Source organism: Heptranchias perlo, chromosome 2 (assembly GCF_035084215.1).
Source record: "Heptranchias perlo isolate sHepPer1 chromosome 2, sHepPer1.hap1, whole genome shotgun sequence".
Taxonomy (NCBI): domain Eukaryota; kingdom Metazoa; phylum Chordata; class Chondrichthyes; order Hexanchiformes; family Hexanchidae; genus Heptranchias; species Heptranchias perlo.
The window spans coordinates 124,790,579-124,817,682 of NC_090326.1; the positions used below are offsets into that span (position 1 = coordinate 124,790,579).

General features: G+C 44.0%; 1 protein-coding gene across 1 annotated transcript in view; it reads right to left on the reverse strand.

The window, feature by feature from the left end:
• cubn (cubilin (intrinsic factor-cobalamin receptor)) overlaps positions 1-27,104 on the reverse strand; it is a 347,393-nt gene that overhangs the window by 312,130 nt on the left and 8,159 nt on the right. The window contains exons 5-11 of the mRNA XM_068007070.1: positions 26,363-26,464; positions 24,434-24,537; positions 20,657-20,783; positions 20,303-20,471; positions 16,269-16,364; positions 2,603-2,727; positions 1,176-1,362 (exon numbers count right to left, since the gene is read on the reverse strand). Of these exons, the coding sequence (XP_067863171.1) occupies positions 1,176-1,362; positions 2,603-2,727; positions 16,269-16,364; positions 20,303-20,471; positions 20,657-20,783; positions 24,434-24,537; positions 26,363-26,464 (910 nt within the window). The remainder of the gene's footprint in view (positions 1-1,175; positions 1,363-2,602; positions 2,728-16,268; positions 16,365-20,302; positions 20,472-20,656; positions 20,784-24,433; positions 24,538-26,362; positions 26,465-27,104) is intronic.

Consider the following 27,104-nt stretch of genomic DNA (forward strand, 5'->3'; position numbering starts at 1 on the left):
GGGATGTTCGCTGATGATTGCACAGTGTTCAGTTCCATTCGCAACCCCTCAGAAAATGAAGCAGTCCGTGCCCGCATGCAGCAAGACCTGGACAACATCCAGGCTTGGGCTCATAAATGGCAAGTAACATTCGCGCCAGACAAGTGCCAGGCAATGACCATCTCCAACAAGAGAGAGTCTAACCACCTCCCCTTGATATTCAACGGCATTACCATCGCCGAATCCCTCACCATCAACGTCCTGGGGGGTCACCATTGACCAGAAACTTAACTGGACCAGCCACATAAATACTGTGGCTACAAGAGCAGGTCAGAGGCTGGGTATTCTGCGGCGAGTGACTCACCTCCTGACTCCCAAAAGCCTTTCCACCATCTACAAGGCACAAGTCAGGAGTGTGATGGAATACTCTCCACATGCCTGGATGACTGCAGCTCCAACAACACTTAAGAAGCTCGACGCCATCCAGGACAAAGCAGCCCGCTTGATTAGCACCCCATCCACCACCCTAAACATTCACTCCCTTCACCACCATCTCACCGTGGCTGCAGTGTGTACCATCCACAGGATGCACTGCAGCAACTCACCAAGGCTTCTTCGATAGCACCTCCCAAATCCACGACCTCTACCACCTAGAAGGACAAGGGCAGCAGGCATATGGAAACAACACCACCTGCATGTTCCTCTCCAAGTCACACACCATCCTGACTTGGAAATATATCGCCGTTCCTTCATCGTCGCTGGATCAAAATCCTGGAACTCCCTACCTAATAGAACTGTGGGAGAATCTTCGCCACACGGACTGCAGCGGTTCAAGAAGGCGGCTCACCACCACCTTCTCAAGGGCAATTCGGGATTGGCAATAAAAATTTTTTTTTTATTGGGCACACACATTTTATGCACCTAGACTGGCCTTACAGAAAAACAGGGGACACGGGGATGTGATGGTACGTGTCCCTGAGCACTTTTCCAGCCTTCTTTGCCCCCAGTCCACCAGAGAGGGTGGGTAAACCTAGATTATCATATCTCCCTGAGCAGCAATAAAGTCTAAAGCTTATGTTTTTTTTTGCAGTGTGTATCACATTAATCAAAACTGATTACAAAAGCAGTTAGTTAATCTCCAGGACTCCCGCCACACACACCATACATACAAAATTCACATTCCCTCATCTTTTTACCTTGCTGTGGTATCTGGCACTGTAGGCCAGTCCAGTCTGTGGTGCAAGTACAAGAGTAACTATGGACACCATCAGTACAGGTTCCGCCATTCTGGCAGGGGGTGCTGGCACACTCATTAATATTCTGAGTGCAGTTGGTGCCAGTCCATCCTGAATCACAAACGCACTCATAACTTGAAATCGTGGCCTGTAGAAAGCAAAGAGTTAGTACAAGAAACTTTGTAATTTCCTGTTAACCAAATACCATTGCTAGAATTTCCTTGCAGCTGCTCCCTTTCCATTGCCATAACGTCATGTGACGTGTGGCAGAAACTCCATCTACAAACATAAACAGGGTTCCTGCTGCAGTTCTGGTGATGTTACGGCAGCAGAACAGGAGCAGCTGTAAGGAAATTCCTTGCCCAAATGTAACGGCTGCAAAACAATCCTTTATGGGCTATGGTTCACACTAAAAAAAATTATGAACGGTAACTTTTAAAAAAATTCTTTTGTTAGAAATTTATGTTTATTCCCTCCAATTTTCTCCTCTGCTTTCCTTTTTTGAAGGCACTGACTCATGTTGTAAGATGGTAATGAAACTTGGTTCATCACTGGCACCTGAACCTCAAGATGTATTTCTGCCTGGAAACACACTCCTAGGTGTATTTTTTTTCTGTAATTATTAAAAAGGAAGATCAGATATGCTTTATAGAATTCTTCTAGAAATTATGGAAAAATTTTGCATTAGATTCTATTCACACTACAACTACAGAACTAATTTTGAAAACATGTCACTCTTAAAAAAAAATCTACAAATCTAAATGTTCTTCTGTGAAAGAAAATTGCCACACATACTGTGGAATAAAATTTTTTTTAAAACCTGGAGCAAGAAAAGCACCGAGCCATTTGGGCTCAGAGCCTTCCTCTTCCTGCCACCCTTTTATGGGAGATTAACCTGAGGCGGGAAGAATGGTAATCATACAAATCTTAGATGTTACCCTCAAACTTTCATCCTGTACAAGGCCTCTCTGTGTTATGAGAGAAAAAAAGGCCATTATTTAGCCACCTCCATGACCACACTCCCATGTTTATGGACAATCAGGGTGCCTCCATTAGCACCCTGATAACATCTGCTATGTTGTAAACAATTTGACTTAAAAATGTATGACCCAACACATTGTTCTACGAAGAGAATGTATCATGACCCAATGTGTACCTTGTTTATATATTTTTTTTAATTTAAAAACACAGGTATAGTAAAAGGAACTTCAGTGCAGTTATACAACGTGGATGCCTGAAGAATGAATCCTTTCACTGTTTTTCATATTCATGTGTAACTCTCTCCGTGCTTCATTTAAAAAAATGCAAATCATCCAATTACGTTTTCTCCGTAATATTGCTGAAGAAGATATCGGCAAACAAAGCCTCTTTGCATAATTATAACTTACGAAACACTGCCCATTCACACAGGGATTGTTCTGTTGACAAACTTCACTAAGAAGAACACAGCCATCAGGTCCATAGCCATTTCCAGCATAATCCAGAGGACAAGCGCAAATAGGAAAGTTATTACCTGAGAGGTAGAAAAATGAGGGAAAGTCAGTACTCTATTTTATATCAATAATGTATAGAACAATCAATGGTTGGGGTTTATTGTAAATTTTTATGCACCACAAATATGCTACAAACAACAGAGGTCCCATATATTTGGTGCTTAATAGAGGTAGGAGCAAGAGAGAGTTCAGATAAAAAGAACATTCTCAGATTGGCAGGCGGTGACCCGAATTTGGGAATGGACAAGATTATATCCACACTTGCAGATGTTATCAGGCTAGGAGAATCTTGGATGTGAGCAAGCACTCTACCACTGCATGGCACATGTTATTACACCAATCCACATGGCCCACCCCATCAAGTTTTACAAACTACCCTGAGTTCCAGCTTTCTTACTCTTTTTTTTAGAAAAAAAGAACAAACTGCAAAAACATTTTTAGTACAAACAATGCTTCAACTCCAGAGATGTCATTGTTTCGGTAAATCTCAAATCAGCTTTCCTTACAACTACACATGGACCAACTCATATGCTGCAAATACATATCTGTGCTGTTTTCATTGGAATGCTATAAGATGTAATTTTTTAAACAAAAATACACACCTAGCTATAAATAATAAAATAATGATTAAGGCTTCAGTTTTAAGTAGAGAAATTGAAAAGAAATTAACAAATGCTGACTGTAGTTATAAACTTGTGACATAAGATATTAGTGAGCCTGTTTTCAATCTACAGATATCATGACAAAGCAAGTTCATGCTGGCGATCAGTCATATTACACACTCTTTGAATCGCAAAATATTTGTCTATGTGAGTGGAATCCAAAACTGGGAATTAGTAAAACTGGAAAGAAGTCAGCCTTGGCTCAGTGGTAGCACTCTTGCTTCTGGGTCGGAAGGTTGTGGGTTCATGTCCCACTCCAGAGACTTGAGCACATAATCCAGGCTGACGCTCCAGTGTCGTACTGAGAGAGTGTTGCACTGTCAGAGGTGCCGTCTTATAGATGAGATATTAAACCGAGGCCCCATCTGCCCTCTCAGGTGGACGTAAAAGATCCCATGGCACAATTCGAAGAAGAGCAGGGGAGTTCTTCCTGGTGCCCTTACCAATATTTATCTCTCAACCAACATCTCTAAAACAGCTTATTGGATCATTATGTCATTGCTGTGTGTGGGTTCTTGCTGTGTTTCCTACATTACAACAGTGATTGTACTTCAATGGCTATGAAACACTTTGAGACATCCTGAGGTCATGAAAGGAACTTTATAAATAAAAGTTCTTTCTTACTTTCTTCTTTAATTTGTTACTATTTTTCTTATCAGGATTTCCAACTCCTTTGATCCATCCATTTCTATCTTGGTTACATTTTTCATTCAGCAGTGTTATATACTAAAATACACTGCATTATAGTAACATCCTTCACATGATTACAACTTTCCTTGCAATTTTTCTAACCACAAGATTGTCGCCTGTAAAAGCAGTCATGAAGAATGTTTGAAGAAAGCGCGTTTTGTGGGGCTGGTTGTAATGTGAACATTTTGTTTGTTTTGGTGTTGAACTTCTGATTCAATCTGCAAAGAGGTAATAATGTTAAAATACATAAAGTTTTGGCAACAAATTCCTATTTATAAACAAATGGGCTGATTAGGAGCATTCAAGAGGTTGGAGGAAAAACAAATTAGCAGCAATCTTAGCAAATTAAATGTTTAAGGAATTTATTTGCTTTCGAAGTTTGGGGCAGGAAATGCCAATGGGCAATATCAATGCTGCCTGATTTTCCAAAGAATTGACCTAGTTTAGGTGCAGTAAACCAATTTTCTACTGGGAACCCAAAGTGACTGTAAAGGTTAAGAATCCATGAAAGCTGATTATGGCAGTCGGGATTGAGGCAATGGAGGTTTCCGTTAACTGCCATTTTTAGCTTTTTAAACCAGGCCACGCCGTAAGGGAAAACAAAGCTACCCTTAATTGTTTTCCTTTAGAAAAGGCTGGCATCATATCCACAATGCAGCAGAACTCCAGCTTGTGAAATCACAGCAATTGAGAGGTGGACAGCTTCTTTAATCTGGCATCTATTGATTTGTGGCTCGGATGTCCATTCTGTTTCTTTATACCAGCAATATTCCATATTTCTTAATTTAAAATTCCTGCGTACCACCAGCACAAATCAAAATGTTTAAGACTACAATTATACTGCAGCTTTATTGGGGCTGGTTGTGATGTGAGCACCGCATGCATCTTATACTGCACCTACCAGCAGTTGAGTGCAACAAGCAGTTGACAGACCTGAATTACTTGTCTACTGTGCAGTATTGCAGCTTATATTGAAGTCAGCGACAAGTTATCTGAGTATGCAACCAGCTATTTTTCAATGTTAGCAAAAAGTGAATGTTTCCATCCATACTTTCCTAACAACATTCAAAAGTAAATTGATGACATGCGTCGAGGACCAACAGAGAGCTGGGCACCTTTAAAATTAGTTTTTACATCGGCATGCGCCGTGCATGCTGTGATCAGTTTTCTCAGGCAAACAGTGCCAAACCAACGGTTCTTAAAGGGACCGCTGGAGACCCAAAAGGCAAGTTTAATTTTCTTTTAAACTTACCTAAATGCAGAGCCAGAAGAAGCAGGAGTGCAGTTCCCTGTTCCACATTAAAACCGCGATCCTCCGCTTGACCCCTCCCCGGACTCACATGAGGTCCTCGGCATCCCAGCTGGCCGAATTCACTTTCCCCCCGCCCCCGCTGTGACCGCAAGTGACCTCTGGGGCTGTGACTGGCAGCCACAGTGCGCCAGTACTCTCCTAATAAGAACAGCTTGATATAGTCATAGTCACAGAGTCATACCTATCAGCCAATGCCCCAGACTCCTACACGCCATCCCAGGGTATGTCCTGTCCCACCAGAGGTGGAGGTAAGTCGTATACAGTCTGGTCAGTGGGAGGGGGGGGGGGTTAGAGGGACTGGCCCTGGGAGGCCTCAACATTGACTCTGGACCACATTAAGTCTCATGGCTTCAAACATGAGCAAGGAAACCTACTGCTGATTATTACCTACCGCCCTCCCTCAGTCAATTGTCACACATTTCTCTTAAAAAAAACATACTCCTCCATATTGAACAGCACTTTGGGTAGCAAGGGCACTGAATTTACTCTGGATGGGGGTGTAAGGAAAGAGTTAATCAGACTGTCCTGAAGTCTGCTAATGCTATACTGCAATCGATTTCTCTTTGTACTATAGTAATAGTAACCTTTAGCCTTTGCCTGTTAAGCAGGGAAGTTTAAGTAAATTTAAAGTACCACTTTAAACCTGAAACTTTGGGCCCGATTTTAGCACTCGCTACCGGGTGCGTTCTCGGCGGGGGGGGCCCCGAAAATCCCGAAATCCAGGTGCGGGACCGGATCGCGCCTCGATCCCGCCCACTTCCGGGTTCCCCGATGACGCGCCGGCATGCGCGCGCAGCCCCCGCTGGTGGGAATCCCGCAGGCAATTAAAGCCAGCGGGATGCCACTTGAGAGTATTTACTTTGCTTGTTCAGGTCATTAACTGACCTGATTAAGGGACTGTGTGTGATTTTTGATAAACATGGGACTGTTTCACACACTGGGGGAAACACTCCCAGCTCGAATGGACGTGTTGCAGCTGTCAGCCTGTGGCAGCTGCAAAGGTCCATTTGACAGTTCGGGGGGGGGAGACCCTCAGCCATTGCAGGAGGCCGCTCTGTCACTTGGGACAAAGTTTGGCCTCCACCACCCTCCTCCTGATGGTCAAAGTCACCAACCTGCACACTTACCCCGGGGTCCGGAGACATGTACCTACCTTGCGAACCCCCTCAGATGTACATCTTGTGGATGGGGGCCGCCGTAGCTGCAGTCATGACCTCCTCGGAGGGCGAACAGCATGACCAGCCTCACCAGCCTCGCCATCCATGCCGTCCACCTCTGACACGTGGAGCTCCACAACAGAGTGCTGTGACACATCCACCTGTACAGCAGGAGGGAGGACTACCGCAGAGAGAGATGCGTCGCAGAGGGCACTACCCTCGCCACACGTTCCACAGACCGAGGCTCAGCCTCCTGGACCTCTCTGAGCAGCAGTGCACACGGAGGCTCAGAGTCATTCGACATGTAGCTGTGGACATCTGCAGCCTCTTTCATGCCGAGCTGCTCCTGGCTGGCCCGTGCACCATCTTCCTACCTGTCGCTGTCAAAGTCACCACTGCCCTCCCGAACTTCTGCTCCACAGCCTTCCAGGCTGCAACCGGGGACATACCCGATGTCTCTCAGTCGTCTGCGCAGAAGAGCCCTGTAAATACACCTACACCCACTCTGCAGTGACACACTGGGTGGCATCAGTGGTGGGTCCTCATAGGGATACCCAGGAGCGGGCATTATTGCACAAACTGGACTGGATTCGCGAAGACATGGCAGTAGTGGTGCCAATATAATGTGTGATGTGAGTTGTTCTGAAATTCAATATAAGTAACAACCATGACAAACCCTCAAACACCCTTGTGCATCCCCTTCATGCACACGACACGTTTGCCTTACGCTGCCTACTGCACATATGTAATGCATGCCCTGTGGCTGCAGCACAGGTGGTGGCAGGTTGAGTGAGACTGGCCGTGAAAGAGATGCATGAGAGGGTGAGTATGGGATAGCGCCATGAGATTGTATGAGGATTAGGTTGAGTGGTAGTGGCGGGATGAGTACTGGCAAGGTGAGTAGGTGCAGGTAAGATGAGGATGGGGTTTGAGTGGGTATGAGGGGTGATGTGACAGAGTTGTGTTGGCAGTGCCGAAGGAGATGTGGGGTGGGGGCAGTGATGTGGCAGACGGAGTGTAGGGGAACGACTACGTGTACTCACTTTGGATGACCTACTGAGGTCATTGGAGCGCCTCCTGCACTGTGTGCAGGTGGGCGATATGTTGGTGGCGCAGGTGACCCCCTCTGCCACCTCGAGCCAGGCCTTCCTGGTGGCGGAGGCGGGCCGCTTCCTCCTGCCCGCCGGGTGGAAGATCTCTGTCCTCCCACTCCTCCTCACCCCATGTATTGATACCTGGGGTGAGGCATCATTAGACTGCTCCATGCAGTCATCTTTGCTATTGGTTGCAGCATCTGTCAGTGGAGGACTGCCCCTTTAAATAGAGCGCCTCCAGCTGACAGATCGTACTGCGCATGCGCAGCTCGCCCGACGCGCAGATCAGCAGCGGGGAACCCGGAGGAGCAGGTAAGTGGATCCAATTAGTGGGTTGCCTGCTACGATCGCGCGGGAAACCCACTAATTTCACCGGGCGCGATTGACCACCCGCCGAGAACCCGCACCCCTGGTAAAATCGGACCCTTTATCTCTGTTTCTCTCTCCACAGATGCTGCCTGACCTGCGCAATGTTTACAGCATTTTATGTTTTTATTTTATTATTGAAGTACCACTGGGCTATTGAGCCAGGGCTGACCTTAAAGCAGTGGTCAGTTTAGTCACTTCAGTAAACCTAATTAAAAGACATACCAGTGCATACCGCAGAGAACTTTAATCAGTTGATAACAAGAGCAGGAAAAAGTTAGTTCCACAAAGGAAAACATCTGAGTGTATGTCATCCTTTTTAATTGGTGTTTCGGTAGCAGCACGACATTGATTGACTGGTACGAAATGGTACTGAATCAAAGACAGGCTTATAATTAAAATTTTTGCTTGGTAAAATAGCAATTATATGTAATACAAGTGAAACTATCGATAAGATAACAAAGTAAGGGAGTCGTACTGGTTGTACGAAAAAAGAGCTCTTAGGTAAGGAAAACTAAAGTTATTGATAAGGGATAAGTCAATTAAATTTTCATTATATGGAGTTGTATTTTAAATTTTATATAATTGTGTAATGCAGAATTGTGTGGATTGTCACATGAAGAGAGTAAGAGAAATGTATAACAATTAGCTGTTTGTTAAGAGTATTTGGATTTGTAAAGGTCGAAGATACTGAGCTCAGAACCTTCAAATCCCCAATCAACCATCATTAGGTTGTAAGTATTAACTTTTAAGTGTATGTTTATGTACTATTACATGTACTGTATGTATAATAAATCTGTGGTACCTGATATTCAATGTATAAGAACCTTATTGATTTGAGGAGTAAATTATAAATAAGAACCCCTCCTCCATCAGGGAACTTCAATGTCTATCACCAAGAGTGGCTCAGTAGTACCACCACTGACTGAGCTGGTCTAGTCCTGAAGGCCATAGCTGACAGACTAGGCTTGCAGCAGGTAGTGACAGAACAAACACAAGGGAATAACCTGCTTGACCTCATCTTCACCTGTCGCAGATGCATCTGTTCAAGACAGCATTGCACATCTTGATGTTTAACTACCATCCAACAGTTTGCATTTTACAAACTAACCAATATTGAGAGAAATATATAAATATATAACAGCTATAGAAATATATAATAAAATTTAGATTTTCATCACAAATTGTATGACAATACTAGTGAGACTATTTTCAATATACACATGTAATTACAAAGTAAGACATTCTAGGCAACAGATAAAGGGCAATATTAGAAAAGCAGACAGGAAAGTTAAGTGGCCACATGATTGTGCTCTGCAGCCACCGGTAGATACTACAAATGTGGATGAGAGCAAAGGGAAATATTAGACACCAGCGAGCGATATTAGGGAACCAAAGATGATATTAATAGGGAAAAAACAATAGGGGTCAAGAACTAATTCCCCAGCTAGCCCTGCTCCCCAGCATGACCCCATTACCAACAATAAAAAGATACCACTTCAGCTAGAACCAGTCCCTCTCCCTGAACCATTGTTCAACCCAGCTTGCAACTCACAATAACAAATTAAAAATATTGTTTTAAAAATAGTCCCACCCAGTCGCAGCTGCAGCTCAAAAATTATTTTCTTTTAAAAAAAATATTCCGAACTCACTGAGCTGCTTCATAATTAATTTAATAATACTTGCTCCTTTTGTTTCATTAATACATTTTAAACAATTTTACAACACCAAGTTATAGTCCAACGATTTTATTTGAAATCTACAAGCTTTCGGAGGCTTCCTCCTTCCTCAGGTAAATGTCAGGAACTCCTCAAAGCCTACGCATTTATAAATCACAGAACAATACATGGTGATTACAGACAGCCTTTGCAACTGCCCGTTGCCAAGGCAATCACCGTGTTCAGACAGAGAGGTGTTACCTACAGAACCCCCGAGTATACATTCAACAAAAAAAACAAACAGGAAAAAAAAGAGAGAGAGAGGCAGAAACATCCGGAAGGCAGAGAAAGCCAGCAAATGACCCGTTGTATTAAAAACAGATAGCTTTTGTTCGCTGGTGGGCTTACGTGTAGCGTGACATGAACCCAAGATCCCGGTTGAGGCCGTCCTCATGGGTGCGGAACTTGGCTATCAATTTCTGCTCGACGATTTTGCGTTGTCGTGTGTCTCGAAGGCCGCCTTGGAGTACGCTTACCCGAAGGTCGGTGGCTGAATGTCCCTGACTGCTGAAGTGTTCCCCGACTGGGAGGGAACCCTCCTGTCTGTCTCTCGCACACTCCGCAACCATCTCGTACACCAACTCTACAGCAGACGCCGCAACCTCGAAACTAAGATAGAGTCTATACTCTCAACCTGTACTCAGGACACAGCAGACCAGCTACGAGATACCGCCAAACAGACGAGGCAACGAAACTACGCTGTCTACATGAAAACCAAGAGCAGGAAGCTTGAGAAACTCGGCATCACCACCAGCATCGACCAAGCTTCCCCTGGTACCACGGTTGCAACCACAGGGAAGTCTATCGTCAATTTGTCCGACCACACCCTTCAACCAGACGAAATCGAAGTTCTAAGCCGAGGGCTCAATTTCTGCCCCACTACCAAATTGGACCCCGTTAGTCTCGCGGCGGACACAGAGGAATTCATCAGGAGAATGAGGCTCCGGGAATTCTACCACAAACCCCAAGATTTCAACAGCGAACCCAATGAGACAATCAATGATCCGGAACAGCAGACAGAGGGATCCGCGGTACAGCAACCGAAGAGGAAAGAGTCAAACTGGACTCCTCCGGAGGGTCGCTGCCCTCAGCTTGACATGTATGCTCAAGCTGTCAGGAAATGCGTCAATGCCAGATTCATCAGCCGCACTCAGAGGACAGTCCAGAATGTAACCCGAGCACAACGCAACGCCATCAACGCTCTCAAGACCAACCGCAACATCGGCATCAAACCAGCGGACAAAGGAGGAGCCATCGTCATACAGAACAGAATGGACTATTGCAAAGAAGCATACCAACAACTGGACAACCAGGAACACTACAGACGGTTACCCGCAGATCCGACCAAAGAACACACCCACCAGCTCAACAAACTGATCAAGACCTTCGATCCAGACCTTCAAAGCATCCTACGCACTCTCATCCCATGTAATCCCCACGTGGGAGACTTCTACTGCCTCCCAAAGATACACAAAGCCAACACACCCGGACGTCCTATCGTATCAGGCAACGGAACCCTGTGTGAGAACCTCTCTGGATACATCGAAGGCATCCTGAAACCCATCGTACAGGGAACCCCCAGCTTCTGTCGCGACACTACAGACTTCCTACAAAAACTCAGTACCCACGGACCAGTTGAACCAGGAACACTTCTCACCACGATGGACGTCTCAGCACTCTACACCAGTATCCCCCACGATGACGGCATCGCTGCGACAGCATCAATACTCAACACCAACAACAGCCAATCTCCAGACGCCATCCTACAACTCATCCGCTTCATCCTGGATCACAATGTCTTCACCTTTGATAACCAGTTCTTTACCCAAACACACGGAACAGCCATGGGGACCAAATTTGCACCCCAATATGCCAACATTTTCATGCACAAGTTCGAGCAGGACTTCTTCACTGCACAGGACCTCCAACCAACGCTATACACCAGATACATCGACGACATTTTCTTTCTATGGACCCACGGCGAAGAATCACTAAAGAGACTACACGAAAACATCAACAAGTTCCATCCCACCATCAAGCTCACCAGGGACTACTCCTCAGAATCAGTTTCTTTCTTGGACACACGAATCTCCATCAAAGACGGGCACCTCAGCACCTCACTCTACCGCAAGCCCACGGACAACCTCACGATGCTCCACTTTTCCAGCTTCCACCCTAACCACGTCAAAGAGGCCATCCCCTATGGGCAGGCCCTGCGAATACACAGGGTCTGCTCAGACGAGGAGGAACGGGATGGACACCTACAGACTCTGAAAGACGCCCTGGTAAGAACGGGATATGACGCTCGACTCATCGATCGACAGTTCCGACGGGCCACAGCGAAAAATCGCATAGACCTCCTCAGAAGACTAACACGGGACGCAACCAACAGAGTACCCTTCGTCGTCCAGTACTTCCCCGGAGCGGAGAAACTACGCCATGTTCTCCGCAGCCTTCAACATGTCATCAATGACGATGAACACCTCGCTATGGGCATCACCACACCTCCACTACTCGCCTTTAAACAGCCACCCAACCTCAAACAGACTATCGTTCGCAGCAAATTACCCAGCTTTCAGGAGAACAGCGTCCACAACACCACACAACCCTGCCACGGTAACCTCTGCAAGACATGCCAGATCATCGACACAGATACCACCATCACACGAGAGGACACCACCCACCAGGTGCATGGTTCATACTCCTGTGACTCGGCCAACGTTGTCTACCTCATACGTTGCAGGAAAGGATGCCCCAGAGCATGGTACATTGGCGAGACCATGCAGACACTGCGACAACGGATGAACGGACACCGCGCAACAATCGCCAGACAGGAGGGTTCCCTCCCAGTCGGGGAACACTTCAGCAGTCAGGGACATTCAGCCACCGACCTTCGGGTAAGCGTACTCCAAGGCGGCCTTCGAGACACACGACAACGCAAAATCGTCAAGCAGAAATTGATAGCCAAGTTCCGCACCCATGAGGACGGCCTCAACCGGGATCTTGGGTTCATGTAACGCTACACGTAAGCCCACCAGCGAACAAAAGCTATCTGTTTTTAATATAACAGGTCATTTGCTGGCTTTCTCTGCCTTCCGGATGTTTCTGCCTCTCTCTCTCTCTCTGTTTTTTTTTCCTGTTTGTTTTTTTTGTTGAATGTATACTCGGGGGTTCTGTCGGTAACACCTCTCTGTCTGAACACGGTGATTGCCTTGGCAACGGGCAGTTGCAAAGGCAGTCTGAAATCACCATGTATTGTTTATATTGCGTAGGCTTAGAGGAGTTCCTGACATTTACCTGAGGAAGGAGGAAGCCTCCGAAAGCTTGTAGATTTCAAATAAAATCGTTGGACTATAACTTGGTGTTGTAAAATTGTTTACAATTGTCAACCCCAGTCCATCACCGGCATCTCCACATCATAATACATTTTAAGCAACCATATGCTATTTGTATCCCATGTACACACACCCTATTTCTGTTAGAAACAGTATTTTTGCTTGGAACAAAGGTTCCCAAACTTTTTTTTAGCTGAGTTGTCCTTCGGAGTTTTTCTCTTAAAAGTTCACTGGGGGCGGCTATTAAAGCATTTCTGTCCCAAAGTTGTGATCATACTGCGTTTTGAGCTGTTTAGCTGTAACCTTCAGCAAAAGGTTCAAAAGCTACACGACTATAAAAACTCCCTCCATCAACAATCATCCTCCAATCGCACAGCTCCAGTACAAGAAACAAAACCCTTATAATGCATTGGAAAGTACTGCTAGTCAATCTTTCAGACAAGGGAAGCAGTTCAGAAGGTGGACAATCTTTGATTATTCTCAGCAGAGTCATTCAGACTAGTTCCCTGCTGCTCCACAAGTCAGAAGGAGGCTATGATGACAAAACGAGCCTAAATATGGCAAGCTCCTTATTGTGCACACGGCAACATGAAGCACAGGACGACTTTGCCATCCCAGGGAAAATGTGCAGCATTATTCAAAATGATAGGCAGCAATGCTCAATGGTTTGAGTTGGGGGTGGGGGGGTGCGTGTGGTCAGTTCCAGCACACAATAGTTCTATGATCCTTAAATCAAGCCAGAAACATAGGTGCTTTTAGATGACTGGGCAACCTTCTTATCTGAGGGTAACGACCTTCCTATGATGGTCTGCCTCTCTATCATGCTTTCAGTGTTGGATGCTGACTTTGTATTTTGCTTGCAAATCATATTTTGTTTCCACCATACAATGTTGTCAAAATATGGGTGCTAAAACAAAAATCAGCATTATGCACAGAAGTTTCATTCACGAGTGCTCTTCAAAAACAAATTTTTTTTGTTCCTTACTCACAGAGTCTGATAGGTCCAGCATCCATTTCTAGAAATCAGCGGGGATACAAACTTCCAGCACTGTCCTGAGATCACACCATAATGCACCTCCTCTGGCTATAAAAGGCTGTGTCGGTGGCTCTCATAATCCCCAGCGAATCCTTCAGGTCAGCCCCAATGTTTAATTAATTTTCCAGCCCGTATGTTTAATTAATTTTCCCCAGAGAAGCACCATCTTTCATTAATTTTGTTGACTGATGTCTGGATCTTTATTTAATTAACACTGCTGATGTGCGAGGGTCCTTTCAATTCAAGCACTTATTTATTTTGTTCATTTTGTCAACTTTGTCCCCAATTCATTTAATTCATTTTTCACCATCATTGCCAATTTTCTTCAATTAATACATTTCGTACCTTTTCTTGCCATTCTGTGTAAAGCTATTTTAAATTCATGAATCCCCCATCCTTATTTATTGATTTTTAGTTCCATTTTTATTTTCAACTACACTGGCCTCTCCCTCTCTCCCCCCTCACTGTCCTCTTCCACTTATCTGCCTAACTTAGCTTCCAGGTTTCGCACCTGAAAATCATCCCCCCCCCCCCCCGGCTCCCTTCCCGACTTGAGGTCCAAATTCTGCCCCAAATGTTTATAAAAGACTTTTGGGTTCCCGTTCAGTCGCTAATCTATTCTCATGCTCTCTCTCTGCCCCTCTTATTCTCCTTTTTAGATCTCCTCTGTACTTTCTGTATTCAGCCTGGTTCTCTTACTGAATTATGAACCTTACATTCGTCACAAGCCTCCTTTTTCTGTTTCATCTTAATCTCTATATCTTTAGTCATCCAGGAAGCTCTAGCTTTGGATGTCCTTCCTTTCCCCCTCGTGGGACTGTGTCTACTTTGTACCTGAACCATCTCCTCCTTGAAGGCCTCCCATTGTTCAATTACTATTTTGCCTACCAATTTTTGATTCCAATCCACCAGTGCAAGATCCCTTTTTAACTCACTGAAATTAGCCCTTCTCCAGTTTAGTACTTTTATACTTGATTGTTCCTTGTCCTTTTCCATAACTATTCTAAACGTAATTATATTATGATCACAGTTCCCCAAATGCTCCCCCACCGAAACATGCTCCACCTGCGCCACTTCATTCCCCCGAACTAGATCCAGCATTGCTTCCTTCCTTGTTGGGCTGGAAACACAGAAAGTTCTCTTGTATACATTTCAGGAATTCCTCCCCCTCTTTGCCCTTTACACTGTTACTATCCCAGTCTATATTGGGATAATTGAAGTCCCCCATTATCACTACTCTATAGTCCTTGCATCTTTCTGTAATTTGCCTGCAAATTTGCTCCTCTATTTCCTTCCCAATATTTGGTGGCCTATAGTATACACCCATTAGCGTAATAGCTCCTTTAATGTTCCTTAATTCTAACTAAACAGGTTCTGTCTTTGACTCCTCAACTACATCATCCCTTTCAAGTGCTATAATAGTTTCTTTGATCAATACTGCCACCCCCCCACTATTTATTTCCTCCCCCATCTTTCCTGAATACCTTGTAGTTAGAAATATTAAGTACCCAATCCTCCCCACCTTTGAGCCAGATCTCTGTAATTGCCACTCTATCATAGTCACATGTGGCGACTTGTGCCAGCAGCTCACCAACCTTATTTATCATGCTACATGCATTTACGCACATGCACTCCAAACTCATCTTAGATTGCCTTGTATTTGCTCCCTGTTTGATCCCTCCTATTTCTGAACTATTCTTTACTCTAGTGCTATTTGTCTCTCCCAGACCTTGTTTCTCCTCTCTAATGTTTCATTCTGGTGTCCATCCCCCTGCCAAATTAGTTTAAACCCTTTAATAGTAAATATATTGAGTTGCTTGGTATAATACGTAGTTGCCAGTGAGTACCGCCGAATCATCATGGTGGGTAGTAGTTAAATTATACAAGGTGGTTTTATTACCTTATATATCAAGAAACTGATCACGTTTAAATGTTTTTATCTCCAATCAAAAATAGGAACTTGATGACATTCAGGCTTTACTGCAATAAGTAGTAGTAGAACTCAAATAGTTGCAGAACTCAGCAGTTTGATACACTAGTTTAGAATCCTCTGCTTTAAATGACATCAATAAACTTACAAAAAACATATTTCATATCTTTAGAGTGACTCAACCCAATTGCAGTTATATGGCTTTATTATGCATCATATATTGAAGGTACAGATTGTTTAATGTCACAATCAGTATTGTACCTGGATTGAATGTGCATGATGCTAAGGGATGACATCCTCCATTGTTTATTAAGCATACATCAATCTTAGTGCACTTCTTCCCATCTCCCTGGTAACCTGCAATACAAATAAGACAACAAATTACAAAGAATCTTATTTAAGAACAAATGTGTTCCATGCATTCTCTACACTATAAAATACCATGAGTAAGATTAGTTGTATGAAATTGTGGGGGAAATTGCAATGCGTCTCTCACATTTTCGGGGTCCAAAACGGATGCCACAAATTCCAATACAGCAGCGAGATACCATATCGGTCTGAGCGCTCAACAGGCGTCCACAGCAACAAGCGCAGGCATCGTTTAAATGTGATAATAAGGATCCTGCACCTAAATCATGTGCCTTTTGTTAAACTGGTGCTTGTGCGTTCCTGAAAAGTCGCTTCCTTAACCAGCCCAGCAAATCATGGCGGGAACAATCAGTAAGCAGCTTTCATAAGTGGTATTTAAAGGGATCTTCACCACCATCAAGGTAAGTCTCTGGTTAGTCATTTCAGGCTGCTAGGGTGCTTTTGGGCCAGATTTTTGGCTGTTTTGGCAAGTTTTTCTCTATTTAATACTTTTTCAGAGTGAGGTTGTGGAGGGCAGAACTGTTTCACAGGATTAGCTTGCTCTCAATTAGTGAACATGGGAATGCTACTGAGCTTACCATTAAGCCTCGAAAATGAGGAGGAGGAGCAGCAGCAAGGAAAGCAGCAAAAATCTGCACAAAAGGTTCACTAGATTAATTCCTGGGATGAGAGGGCTGTCCTATGCAGAGAGGTTGAGTAGAATGGGCCTATACTCTCTGGAGTTTAGAAGAATGAGAAGTGATCTCATTGTAACATATAAGGTTATGAGGGGGCTTGACAGGGTAGATGCCAAGAGATTGTTTCCCCTGGCTAGAGAGTCTAGAACTAGGGGGTATAGTCTCAGGGATTGGCCATTCAAGACTGAGATGAGGAGGAATTTCTTCATGCAGAGGGTTGTGAATCTTTGGAATTCTCTACCCCAGAGGGCTGTGGATGCTGAGTCATTGAATATATTCAAGGCTGAGATAGATAGATTTTTGAACTCTAGGGGAATCAAGGGATATGGGGATCGAGCGGGAAATTGGAGTTGAGGTCGAAGATCAGCCATGATCTGATTGAATGGCGACGCAGGCTCGAGGGGCCGTATGGCCTACTCCTGCTCCTATTTTTTATGTTCTTATGTAAGGTGCTCTGGAGATGGGGAACTAAGGGGACTGCCACCAGCTCAGGTTTCATACAAACCTTCTCCTGTTCTTCCCTCTCTATTAGCAGCAAAGCAAAAACTGAGGCATTTTACCATGTCACTCCTACTACTGAAACCTGCAAGATTTTTAATCTTTAAAAAAGAAAATCAAAGAGATATTTAGACTTCCAACATATCAACTGGAGCATCATTTCTTCAGTAGTTATCTCAACAGTCACTCTCCCTTGTCTAATCACTCCCCTCCCAAGCAGCCCCATTCACAGAGGCATTCTACCCTCCTCTGGAGCCAATTCATGGAGACATTGTACCCTATCCAACTCTCCACTCTTCACAGAGATTTTCTCTGCTTCTCAAACTCTCCCAATTCATGCTGGTACTCTTCTCCCTCAACTGAACCGAGCACTCTTTTCCCCTGAATCCCAGTTCAAGGTTAAATTCTTATTCTTCTCTCTCCCTCCAGTTCAAGCTAACCACTCTTCTCACCCTTCGGTTAAAGCTAGAACCATTACACCCTCAGTTAATGGTGGCACTATTTTGGCATCACCTTCTCAGGCCGACTGTCACGTTCTCAAGGCAACAAGGGCAATAATTCTGACCTTGTCAGTGTCTCCGACACACCATGAACAAATAAAAAAAAGTAATTTCCATCCTTCAATTAATCTGACACTCATTCTCCCTCAGTTAATGGCGGCACTCTCCATCCTCTCCCCTCAGTTAATGCTAGGACTGTTTGCAGACCCTGCCCCCGTTGATGTTGGCACTCTTTCCCCCACTCTCTTTGTTAATTCTGGCATGCTTTCCCCCTTCAGTTAATGGTGGCACTCTTCCTCCCCCCATTTAAAGATGGCACTCTTTCTCCTCTCTGAATTAATGATGCAATTCTTAATGCGGGCACTTCCCCTCACGCCAGTTAACGATGACATTCCCCTCCCCATCCCCAAGCCCTCTGCCTTTTACCCCTTCACTTTTCCCTCTGTTCTTGCAAGAATTCCCACCTACTTTATGCAGAGGCCAGAACCATTTCCATTGGCGGTAGGAGCAGTGTTGAGGGGAGAGAGGCCTGGTTCGTGCTGATTTTTATCAGCAAACACTGCCACACAGATCAGGTCCCCAAAACATTGACTGTATGCATGAAATACTGGTATGTATGGTGTAACTCACATTGGAAATAGAAAGAAACACAGATAACAAGGATAAATACCGAAACTACATTGAAAAAATATTACATTAGATAGAGTAGATTGGAACAGATACAACAAAATGTTGTACCTTCTGAAAACTTGCTACTTGTCCTTATGGAGTATATACTGATGCTGCTCCATGCAGGCGCTTAGAGTGGTTTAAAAATTAGCAGTGATTATTATTCAATGAAGTTTGCAGATGATACAAAAATTGGCCGTGTGGTTGATAGTGAGGAGGAAAGCTGTAGACTGCAGGAAGATATCAATGGACTGGTCAGGTGAGCAGAAAAGTGGCAAATGGAATTCAATCCAGAGAAGTGTGAGTTAATGCATTTGGGGAGGGCAAACAAGGCAAGGGAATACACAGTAAATGGGAGGATACTGAGAAGTGTAGAGGAACAAAGGGACCTTGGAGTGCATGTCCACAAATCCCTGAAGGTACCAGGACAGGTAGATAAGGTGGTTAAAAAGGCATACGGGATACTTTCCTTTATTAGCCAAGGCATAGAATATAAGAGCAGGGAAGTTATGCTAGAACGGTATAAAACATTGGTTAGGCCACAGCTTGAGTACTGCGTACAGTTCTGGTCACCACATTTCAGGAAAGATGTGACTGCACTAGAGAGGGTACTGAGATTTACGAGGATGTTGCCAGGGCTGGAGAATTTTAGCTATGAGAAAAGATCGGATAGGCTGGGGTTGTTTTCTTTGGAGCAAAGGAGGCTGAGGGGAGATTTAATTGAGGTATATAAAATTATGACAGGACTAGATAGAGTGGATAGGGAGGACCTATTTTCCTCAGCAGAGGGGTCAGTGACCGGGGGAATAAATTTAATGCAATTGGTAGAAGGATTCGAGGGGAGTTGAGGAGAAATTTTTTCACCCAGAGGATCGTGGGGGTCTCGAACTCATGGCCTAAAAGGGTGGTAGAGGCAGAAACCTTCAACTCATTTAAAAGTACTTGGATGAGCACTTGAAGTGCCATAACCTACAGGGCTACGGACCAAGTGCTGGAAAGTGGGATTAAGCTGGATAGCTCTTTTTCGGCCGGCACAGACGCAATGGGCCAAATGGCTTCCTTCTGTCCCGTAACTTTCTATGATTCTATGATAGCACTCTTCAGGAACCTAACAACAATTGCTAATTATTGCAATTTCATGACTAAAAAACAAGATTAAATTAAATAAAGGGTTTTGAACCAATGTCCTAGCCGTTCAAACAAGTGTCCCTTCACTGCTACATTGACTTGAGCTAATCTTACAGTTACCTTAACAGGGCTACATATCTGGTGGATATAAACCACAATGGAAAGATCCCATTGTATTAAGACACTGAACTATTGGAGCCTGAGAGCATCCTCCATTATTGGTCTCGCACTCATTAATATCTCGGCAGCTGTGCCAATTTCCTTCCCAGCCTGTGGACATTTTAGCAAAACATTACCAAAATTTTTTTTAAACTACCTAATTAATGTAAGAGAAATTGATTCAATAAATCCGATTAGGCATAGTGAAAACGTGTACGTGTCATATTGACTGGTTTCTAATGATTGATCACAATATATTCAAATGAATTTAGTAAATAAACAAACAAGTTATTACCTGCCGGGCACAGTCCACAAAAGTAGGAACCTGGGGAATTAATGCAATGGACTGGAGGGTTCATTGAGCAGGGAGGGTCAGGAAGAGCACATTCATCAATATCCAAACTGCAGGCTGGGCTTGTAGGAGGCTGGGCCCACCCAATATCGCAGATACACTGGTACTTCGGCTGTGAATGAAAGGCAAGTGGAAACAAGGGCCATTAATAAATGTTTGCAATTAAAAGTACAAATGCTACAATTACTTCATGAACTTCAGTTCAAGTATTATAGTAGAAGCTACTTAATCAGAGTACTTGGATAGAAACACTTTTTTGTTAAACTAGGACTCACAAATGGTTCCATAGATTTTTACCTGGTTTGGCTGTACTCTGTCTGAATCAATACAGATGCCATGTTCACATAGCGCTTGTGGGGCACCTTGGCAATCGTCATATTTGGAATTGCAATGTGGACCATACCATTCTGGAGTACAGGTACAACTGAGAATGATGCAATGAAGAGTATCATCAATATTAAAAATAAGTTTGGAAGAATCTTTATTTCACGATGGTATATAAACTTAATTTGGATGCTTTGAATCCAAAAAATCTTCTATAGGCATGAAAACAGTAAACAGGTAGTAAGAGGAGGGGTGGGACCGATTAGGGACTAAAAAAGGAGATCTACACATGGAGGCAGAGGGCATGGTTGAGATACGAAATGAGTACTTTGCATCTGTCTCTACCAAGGAAGAAGATGCTGCCAAAGTCACAGTAAAAGAGGAGGTAGTTGAGATACTGGATGGGCTAAACATTGATAAAGAGGAGGCTAGCTGTGCTTAAAGTAGGTAAGTCACCCAGTCCAGATGGGGTGCATCCTAGGTTGCTGAGGGAAGTAAGGGTGGAAATTGCGGAAGTACTGGCCACAATCTTCCAATCATCCTTAGATATGGGGGTGGTGCCAGAGGACTGGAGAATTGCAAATATTACACCATTGTTCAAAAAAGGGTGTAAGGATAAACCCAGAAACTACAGGCCAGTCAGTTTAACCACGGTAGTGGGGAACTTTTAGAATCGATAATCTGGCACAAAATTAACAGTCACTTGGACAAGTGTGGATTAATAATGGAAAGCCAGCACGGATTTGTTAAAGGCAAATCGTGTTTGATTAACTTGATTGAGTTTTTGATCAGGTAACAGAGAGGGTTGATGAGGGCAATGCGGTTGATGTGGTGTATATGGACTTCCAAAAGGCGTTTGATAAAGTGCCGCAAAATAGACTTGTCATCAAAGTTGAAGCCCATGGAATAAAAAGGGCAGTGGCAGCATGGATATGAAATTGGCTAAGTAACAGAAACAGAGAGTAGTGGTAAACAGTGGTGTTCCCCAGGGGTTCGTACTAGGACCATTGCTTTTCTTGATACATATTAATGACTTGAACCTGGGCATACAGGGCACAATTTCTAAATTTGCAGATGACATAAAACTTGGAAGGGTAGTGAACAGTGAGGAGGATAGTGATAGACTTCAAGAGGACATGGACAGGCTGATGGAATGGGCGGACACGTGGCAGGTGAAATTTAACGCAGAAAAGTGTGATGTGATACATTTTGATAGGAAGAACGAGGAGAGGCAATATAAATTAAAGGGTAAATTCTAAAAGGGGTGCAGGAACAGAGATCTGGGGATTAAGTGCACAAATCGTTGAAGGTGGCAAGGCAAGTTGAGAAAGCGGTTAAGAAAGCATACAAGATCCTTGGCATTATAAATAGAGGCATAGAGTACAAAAGCAAGGAGGTTATAATGAACCTTTATAAAACACTGGTTCCACCACAACTGGAGTATTGTGTCCAGTTCTGGGTGCCGCACTTTAGGAAGGATGTGAAGGCCTTAGAGAGAGTGCAGAAGAGATTTACTAGAATGATTCCAGGGATGAGAGACTTCAGTCATGTGAATAGACTGGAGAAGCTAGAGTTGTTCTCCTTAGAGCAGAGAAGGTTGAGAGGAGATTTTAAAGAAGTGTTCAAAATCATGAAGGGTCTAGACAGAGTAGATAGAGAGAAACTGTTCCCATTGGTGGAAGGGTCAAGAACCAGACGACATAGATTTAAGATGATTGGCAAAAGAACCAAAGGTGACATGAGGAAAAACTTTTTTACACAGCGAGTGGTTATGATCTGGAATGCATTGCCTGAGGAGGCGGTGGAGGCAGATTCAATTGTGGCTTTCAAAAGGGAACTGGATAAGTACTTGTAGGGAAAACCTCTACAGGATTACAGGGAAAGGGCGGGGGAATGGGACTAGCTGGACTGCTCTTGCGAAGAGTCGGCACGGACACAATGGGCCAAATGGTCTCCTTCCGTGCTGTAACCATTCTGTGATTCTATTTACAACACACAGTAGGTCCCTGGCTTGATTTAACTACACTACAGCGTGATAATACTGTTACTTAGAGACCATAATGGACTAAAAGTGGGCACTCATTGTAAACAAAAGAGAAGCTTGATTGCAAACTGACTTCAAAACAAAGAGCATGTTTATTTTTCAACATGTTGGTAAATGGACAAAGGATAAAATATTCACTCAGCTTTCTAAAATATTTCACAAAAATCATGTAGTTGCATTGACAGCCCATGAGGTATTTAGAAACAAATGTTTCCCATGTGCTAATCCTAAATATCTTGACCTACTGCCTCTGTGTTTAATCAACATACAGAGCACAATTTTAAAAGGGGGCATTCAAAATCGCAACCATTTCAGACCCGCCCCCAACCCGCCAATTACAGTTTACAATGGGGCGGGACGAGGGGCAGGCAACCAACCTGCTCCTCCGGAGGCGGGTTGGTGATTAAATCCTTTCAAGGAGGTTTCGAGCCTCCATTTTTCTGCATTTTCCAATTTCAACCCCGGGGGGCTGGGATCCCGGGCCTTCTCTTTCACGCCACGTGAAAGGAGACAGAAATACCCAAAACTAACAGGTAGGTACCTAGAAAGGCACAGTTTGTGGGCCCGGAGGAGCAGGAGTGCATCCCTCAGTCCCAACAAGTCTACCTGCAGTGACCCCCCAACAATCGCGGACCCCAGCCCCGATCCCCGATCACCCCCGATAACGAACGTGGACCCCTGCCCCTGATCCCCGAAACCTCCCAACACCAACAATCGCGGACCCCCTCCCCCGATCCCCACATCCCCCCACAACGATCACGGACCCCGCCCCTGATCCCCGACACCCCCCCAATGGTCGAGGACCCCCGCAATGATTGCCGATCCTGACACGCCCCCGTGACTAACCCCCGATCCCTCCTCCCATGACTGACTCCCCTTGTGACCCCCGTGCCAACCCATGCTAACCCATGCCGCCCCATGCCAACCCATGCCGCACCCCCATGCCAACCCACGCCACCCCCCCCATCCATACAAAAAAGACTTAACTGAAGATTTACCTGAACATGTCCTCTCCCTGACTGCTCTCCCTTCTGACTGAAGCCAGCCTGTCAATCAGGCCGGTCAGTCGAATCAACCTGTACGTCCGGGTTTCCCGTCTGCAATTTGACCACCCCCCCGCCCCCTTCCTGGCTCGGGGTCAAAATCATGCCTATAGAGTTTGCTTGTTGCTTAATGCCTTTGGGACTGCCACCACGTTACATCGAGTCTACAGCAAAGAAAAAAGGTCATTCGACCCAACTGGTTTATGTCTGCGTTTATGCTTCACACAAGCCTCCTCCATATTTCATCTAATCCTATCAGCATCCCCTTCTATTCCTTTCTCCCTCCTGTGGTGATCTAGTTTCCCCTTAAATGCATCCTTGCAATTTGCCTCAACTACTCCTTGTGATAGCACGTTCCACATTCTAACCACTCTTTGGGTAAAGAAGTTTCTCCTGAATTCCAAAATGGATTTATTAGTGACTATCTTATATTTATGACCTCTAGTTTTACTCCCCCACACAAGTGGAGACATTTTCTCCATGTCTACCCTATCAAACCCTTTCATTATCTTAAAGACTTGTTTCATTGTATCACTCAATGAAACAGTAATCCTATTTATCTGGCTTTTTGAACAAAGTAACTTGGCAGTAATAACTTGTGACAGTAAAACATCCGCTGCAAGCCTAACATATCACTGATTTGACTAAGATAGGTCCTGTTACCTGTAAGTGCCTTCTGTGTTAGCACACGTTGCTCCATTCTGGCATGCTAGCAGTGATCCAGCATAGATCTGACATTCATTTACATCATCAGAACAAGTAGGTCCCTAAACAAACAGAATAATGAGAAATGATAAGCATTTGGAATTTAGCTTTGGGTTTGCCTTTAGCTTCAGTGAAATTCAAGCAGTCCAAAGCTGAAAACCTTAATGTTCACTGTTATTTACAGAGCACCGCTATTATTCCGCTCACTAACAGGAACTTTGCAGGATTAGCAAAAAAATAATAAAACTAGAGCTTTAGGGGTTAATATTAAAATAATTTTGAGGAAGATGGCATATACCCTAAAGCCTTTTTAAATTACAGAACCACTTCAAGAAAAAGCAGTTCCACAACACTTTTGGCTGCTGGTGCCATGGGATCTGCATTGTTTATATTGCAGAACAGATTCTACAACATACGAACATATGAAACTGATGGACAAGAAAAGACCCACTGATCCATCTAGCCTGTCCCATATAATTGTGATGCCATCACAACATAGACATTCCCCACCTGCCAGGAACCATGTAATCTCCCGAGAGAGGTGAAAACCAGATGAAAACCAGGCCAATTAGGGGGAAGAATCTGGAACATTCCACTCCGACTCTTTTAGGTGATCGAAACTAATCTAAGAGATCACATAGTTCCGAATTTATTATACAGGATACCTACCTTATACAAGGTGATCTCCACCCCAGCCAGAAACAGGCTCAGCTCTCTCTTAAAGGTATACCTGTTCCACAGGACCACTATTCTCTGGGGAAATAAGAACCGCCTAACATCCAACCTAGTTCTGCCCTTAACAACTTGTAAGGGTAACTGCTAGTCCGCCCTAACCGATTGAGTTGAAATAATTGGTCCACATAAACACAATCTAGTCCCTTCATTATTTTATAAACCTCTGTCAAATCGCCCCTGAGTCTATGCTTTTCTAAGTATACAGATCTAGCTCTTTGAGCTTATCTGGGTAAGTAAGGTGTATTAAACTGGGAATTAATCTTGTGGCCCTCCTCTACACCCTTTCCAAGGTGTCAAAATATCCCACCATGTGAGGAGACCAAAACTGGATACAGTATTCTGAATGAGGCCAAACCAAGCTCTTGTACAAGACCAAAATGGTATGCTTTATTTTGTAGGGAATTGTCCTGTAAATACTAACTAGAACCATGTTTGCTTTAGCTACAACTTCATGGCATTGGTCATGAACCTTTAGAGAGTGATGCACTAAAACACCCAGATCTCAACATTGGTGCAACAGACAAATTGCTAATACACAGCAAACAAACTGCTAATACACAGCTGTTTGAAAGTCAAAAATTACAATTTTATTTTCTGGCCACTGGACTTTCCTCATTAGCTGTGGAAGGTCCTTATAGGCCAGCAACTGAGAAACTACAATACTGGCCTGTACAGTTCGGCTGAGCAGACAGACTCTCGTCAGCCACTAACGTGGTAGTTTAGATTTGCAGCAGCAATGTTTATATCTGTCACCTAGGCACTGATGGCATACACAAGGCAGCTGGCAAATCCACCTCTTCAGTTGGGTCTTCAGATTTCTAGAGGGAGCAGCTTCACCTCGTTTACTTTGCAGCATTACCACTAAAGTCAGCCTGCCAGTGCTGCAAGGTAAAGAGAGCATCAATGGACGTGATGTGTTGTAATTCACTGTTGAGCTCATTGGCAAAGTGTACTGTATATGAAAACAAAGAGCTTCATCTTTGTTAATGGCACTTGCTCCATACCCATACAGCCCCATCCCCACATATGCATTAAATTAGCATTCATGGGTTTTACTTGGTGAGAAAATTCACATAACTGGAACATTTTCATCTCAATTAACAGGATTCATACATTGCAGCAAATATAATTTCTGATGAGAAATGGTCTTGCCTTCCAGTTGTTTGGACAGAGGCAGAGGAACGAACCAATGAGATCCAAACACGTTCCATTATTCTGACAAGGGTTGCTAATACACAAGCGTCTTTGCAATGTCTGAAATATGGAAAATGGGGTTTAAAATAGATGAGTTCCCACATTTTTGCTGAAATACATTTTAGATTATACAATATCAAACAGAAGAAACAATGTTACAGTGAGATTTTCAAATCCCTAGTTTATTGCATCATATCTCTGATACGCCTAAAGAATGCAACACTACAGTATTTAGATGGCTCTTGCTCTGTTTTTCTCTCTTCATCCTCATAGGATTTCTGATGTTATTCTCTAGTCAGAAATGTGTGACAAATTTAGCCATGGAACACTTGACAACACAGGGCAAATAGATAAAGTGTCTGTTTTCTTTATCTTTTAAGAACTATTTCCACCAACACCATAGCTAAGAATAGACCACACAATCATGTCTCAACTGCTGCCACCGTAATATTCACAATGTTCAAGGTCCTATGTCTTAGACACCGCCTGAAGAATTAAACACTTTGCATTTTGTTGGGCCCTTAGTTTTCTTTGATCCATTAATAATTGGTCCTAATCTGAATTGTCAGCTATTACTAAAGAGGCCAACTCACGTCTGATCCCAAATCAGACAGTACTGAATACTATCCTGCAAAATATGAGATTAGGTATGAAATCTAGTTACCCTTAGTGTCGGTCTAACAATGCAACCTCAGTCCCA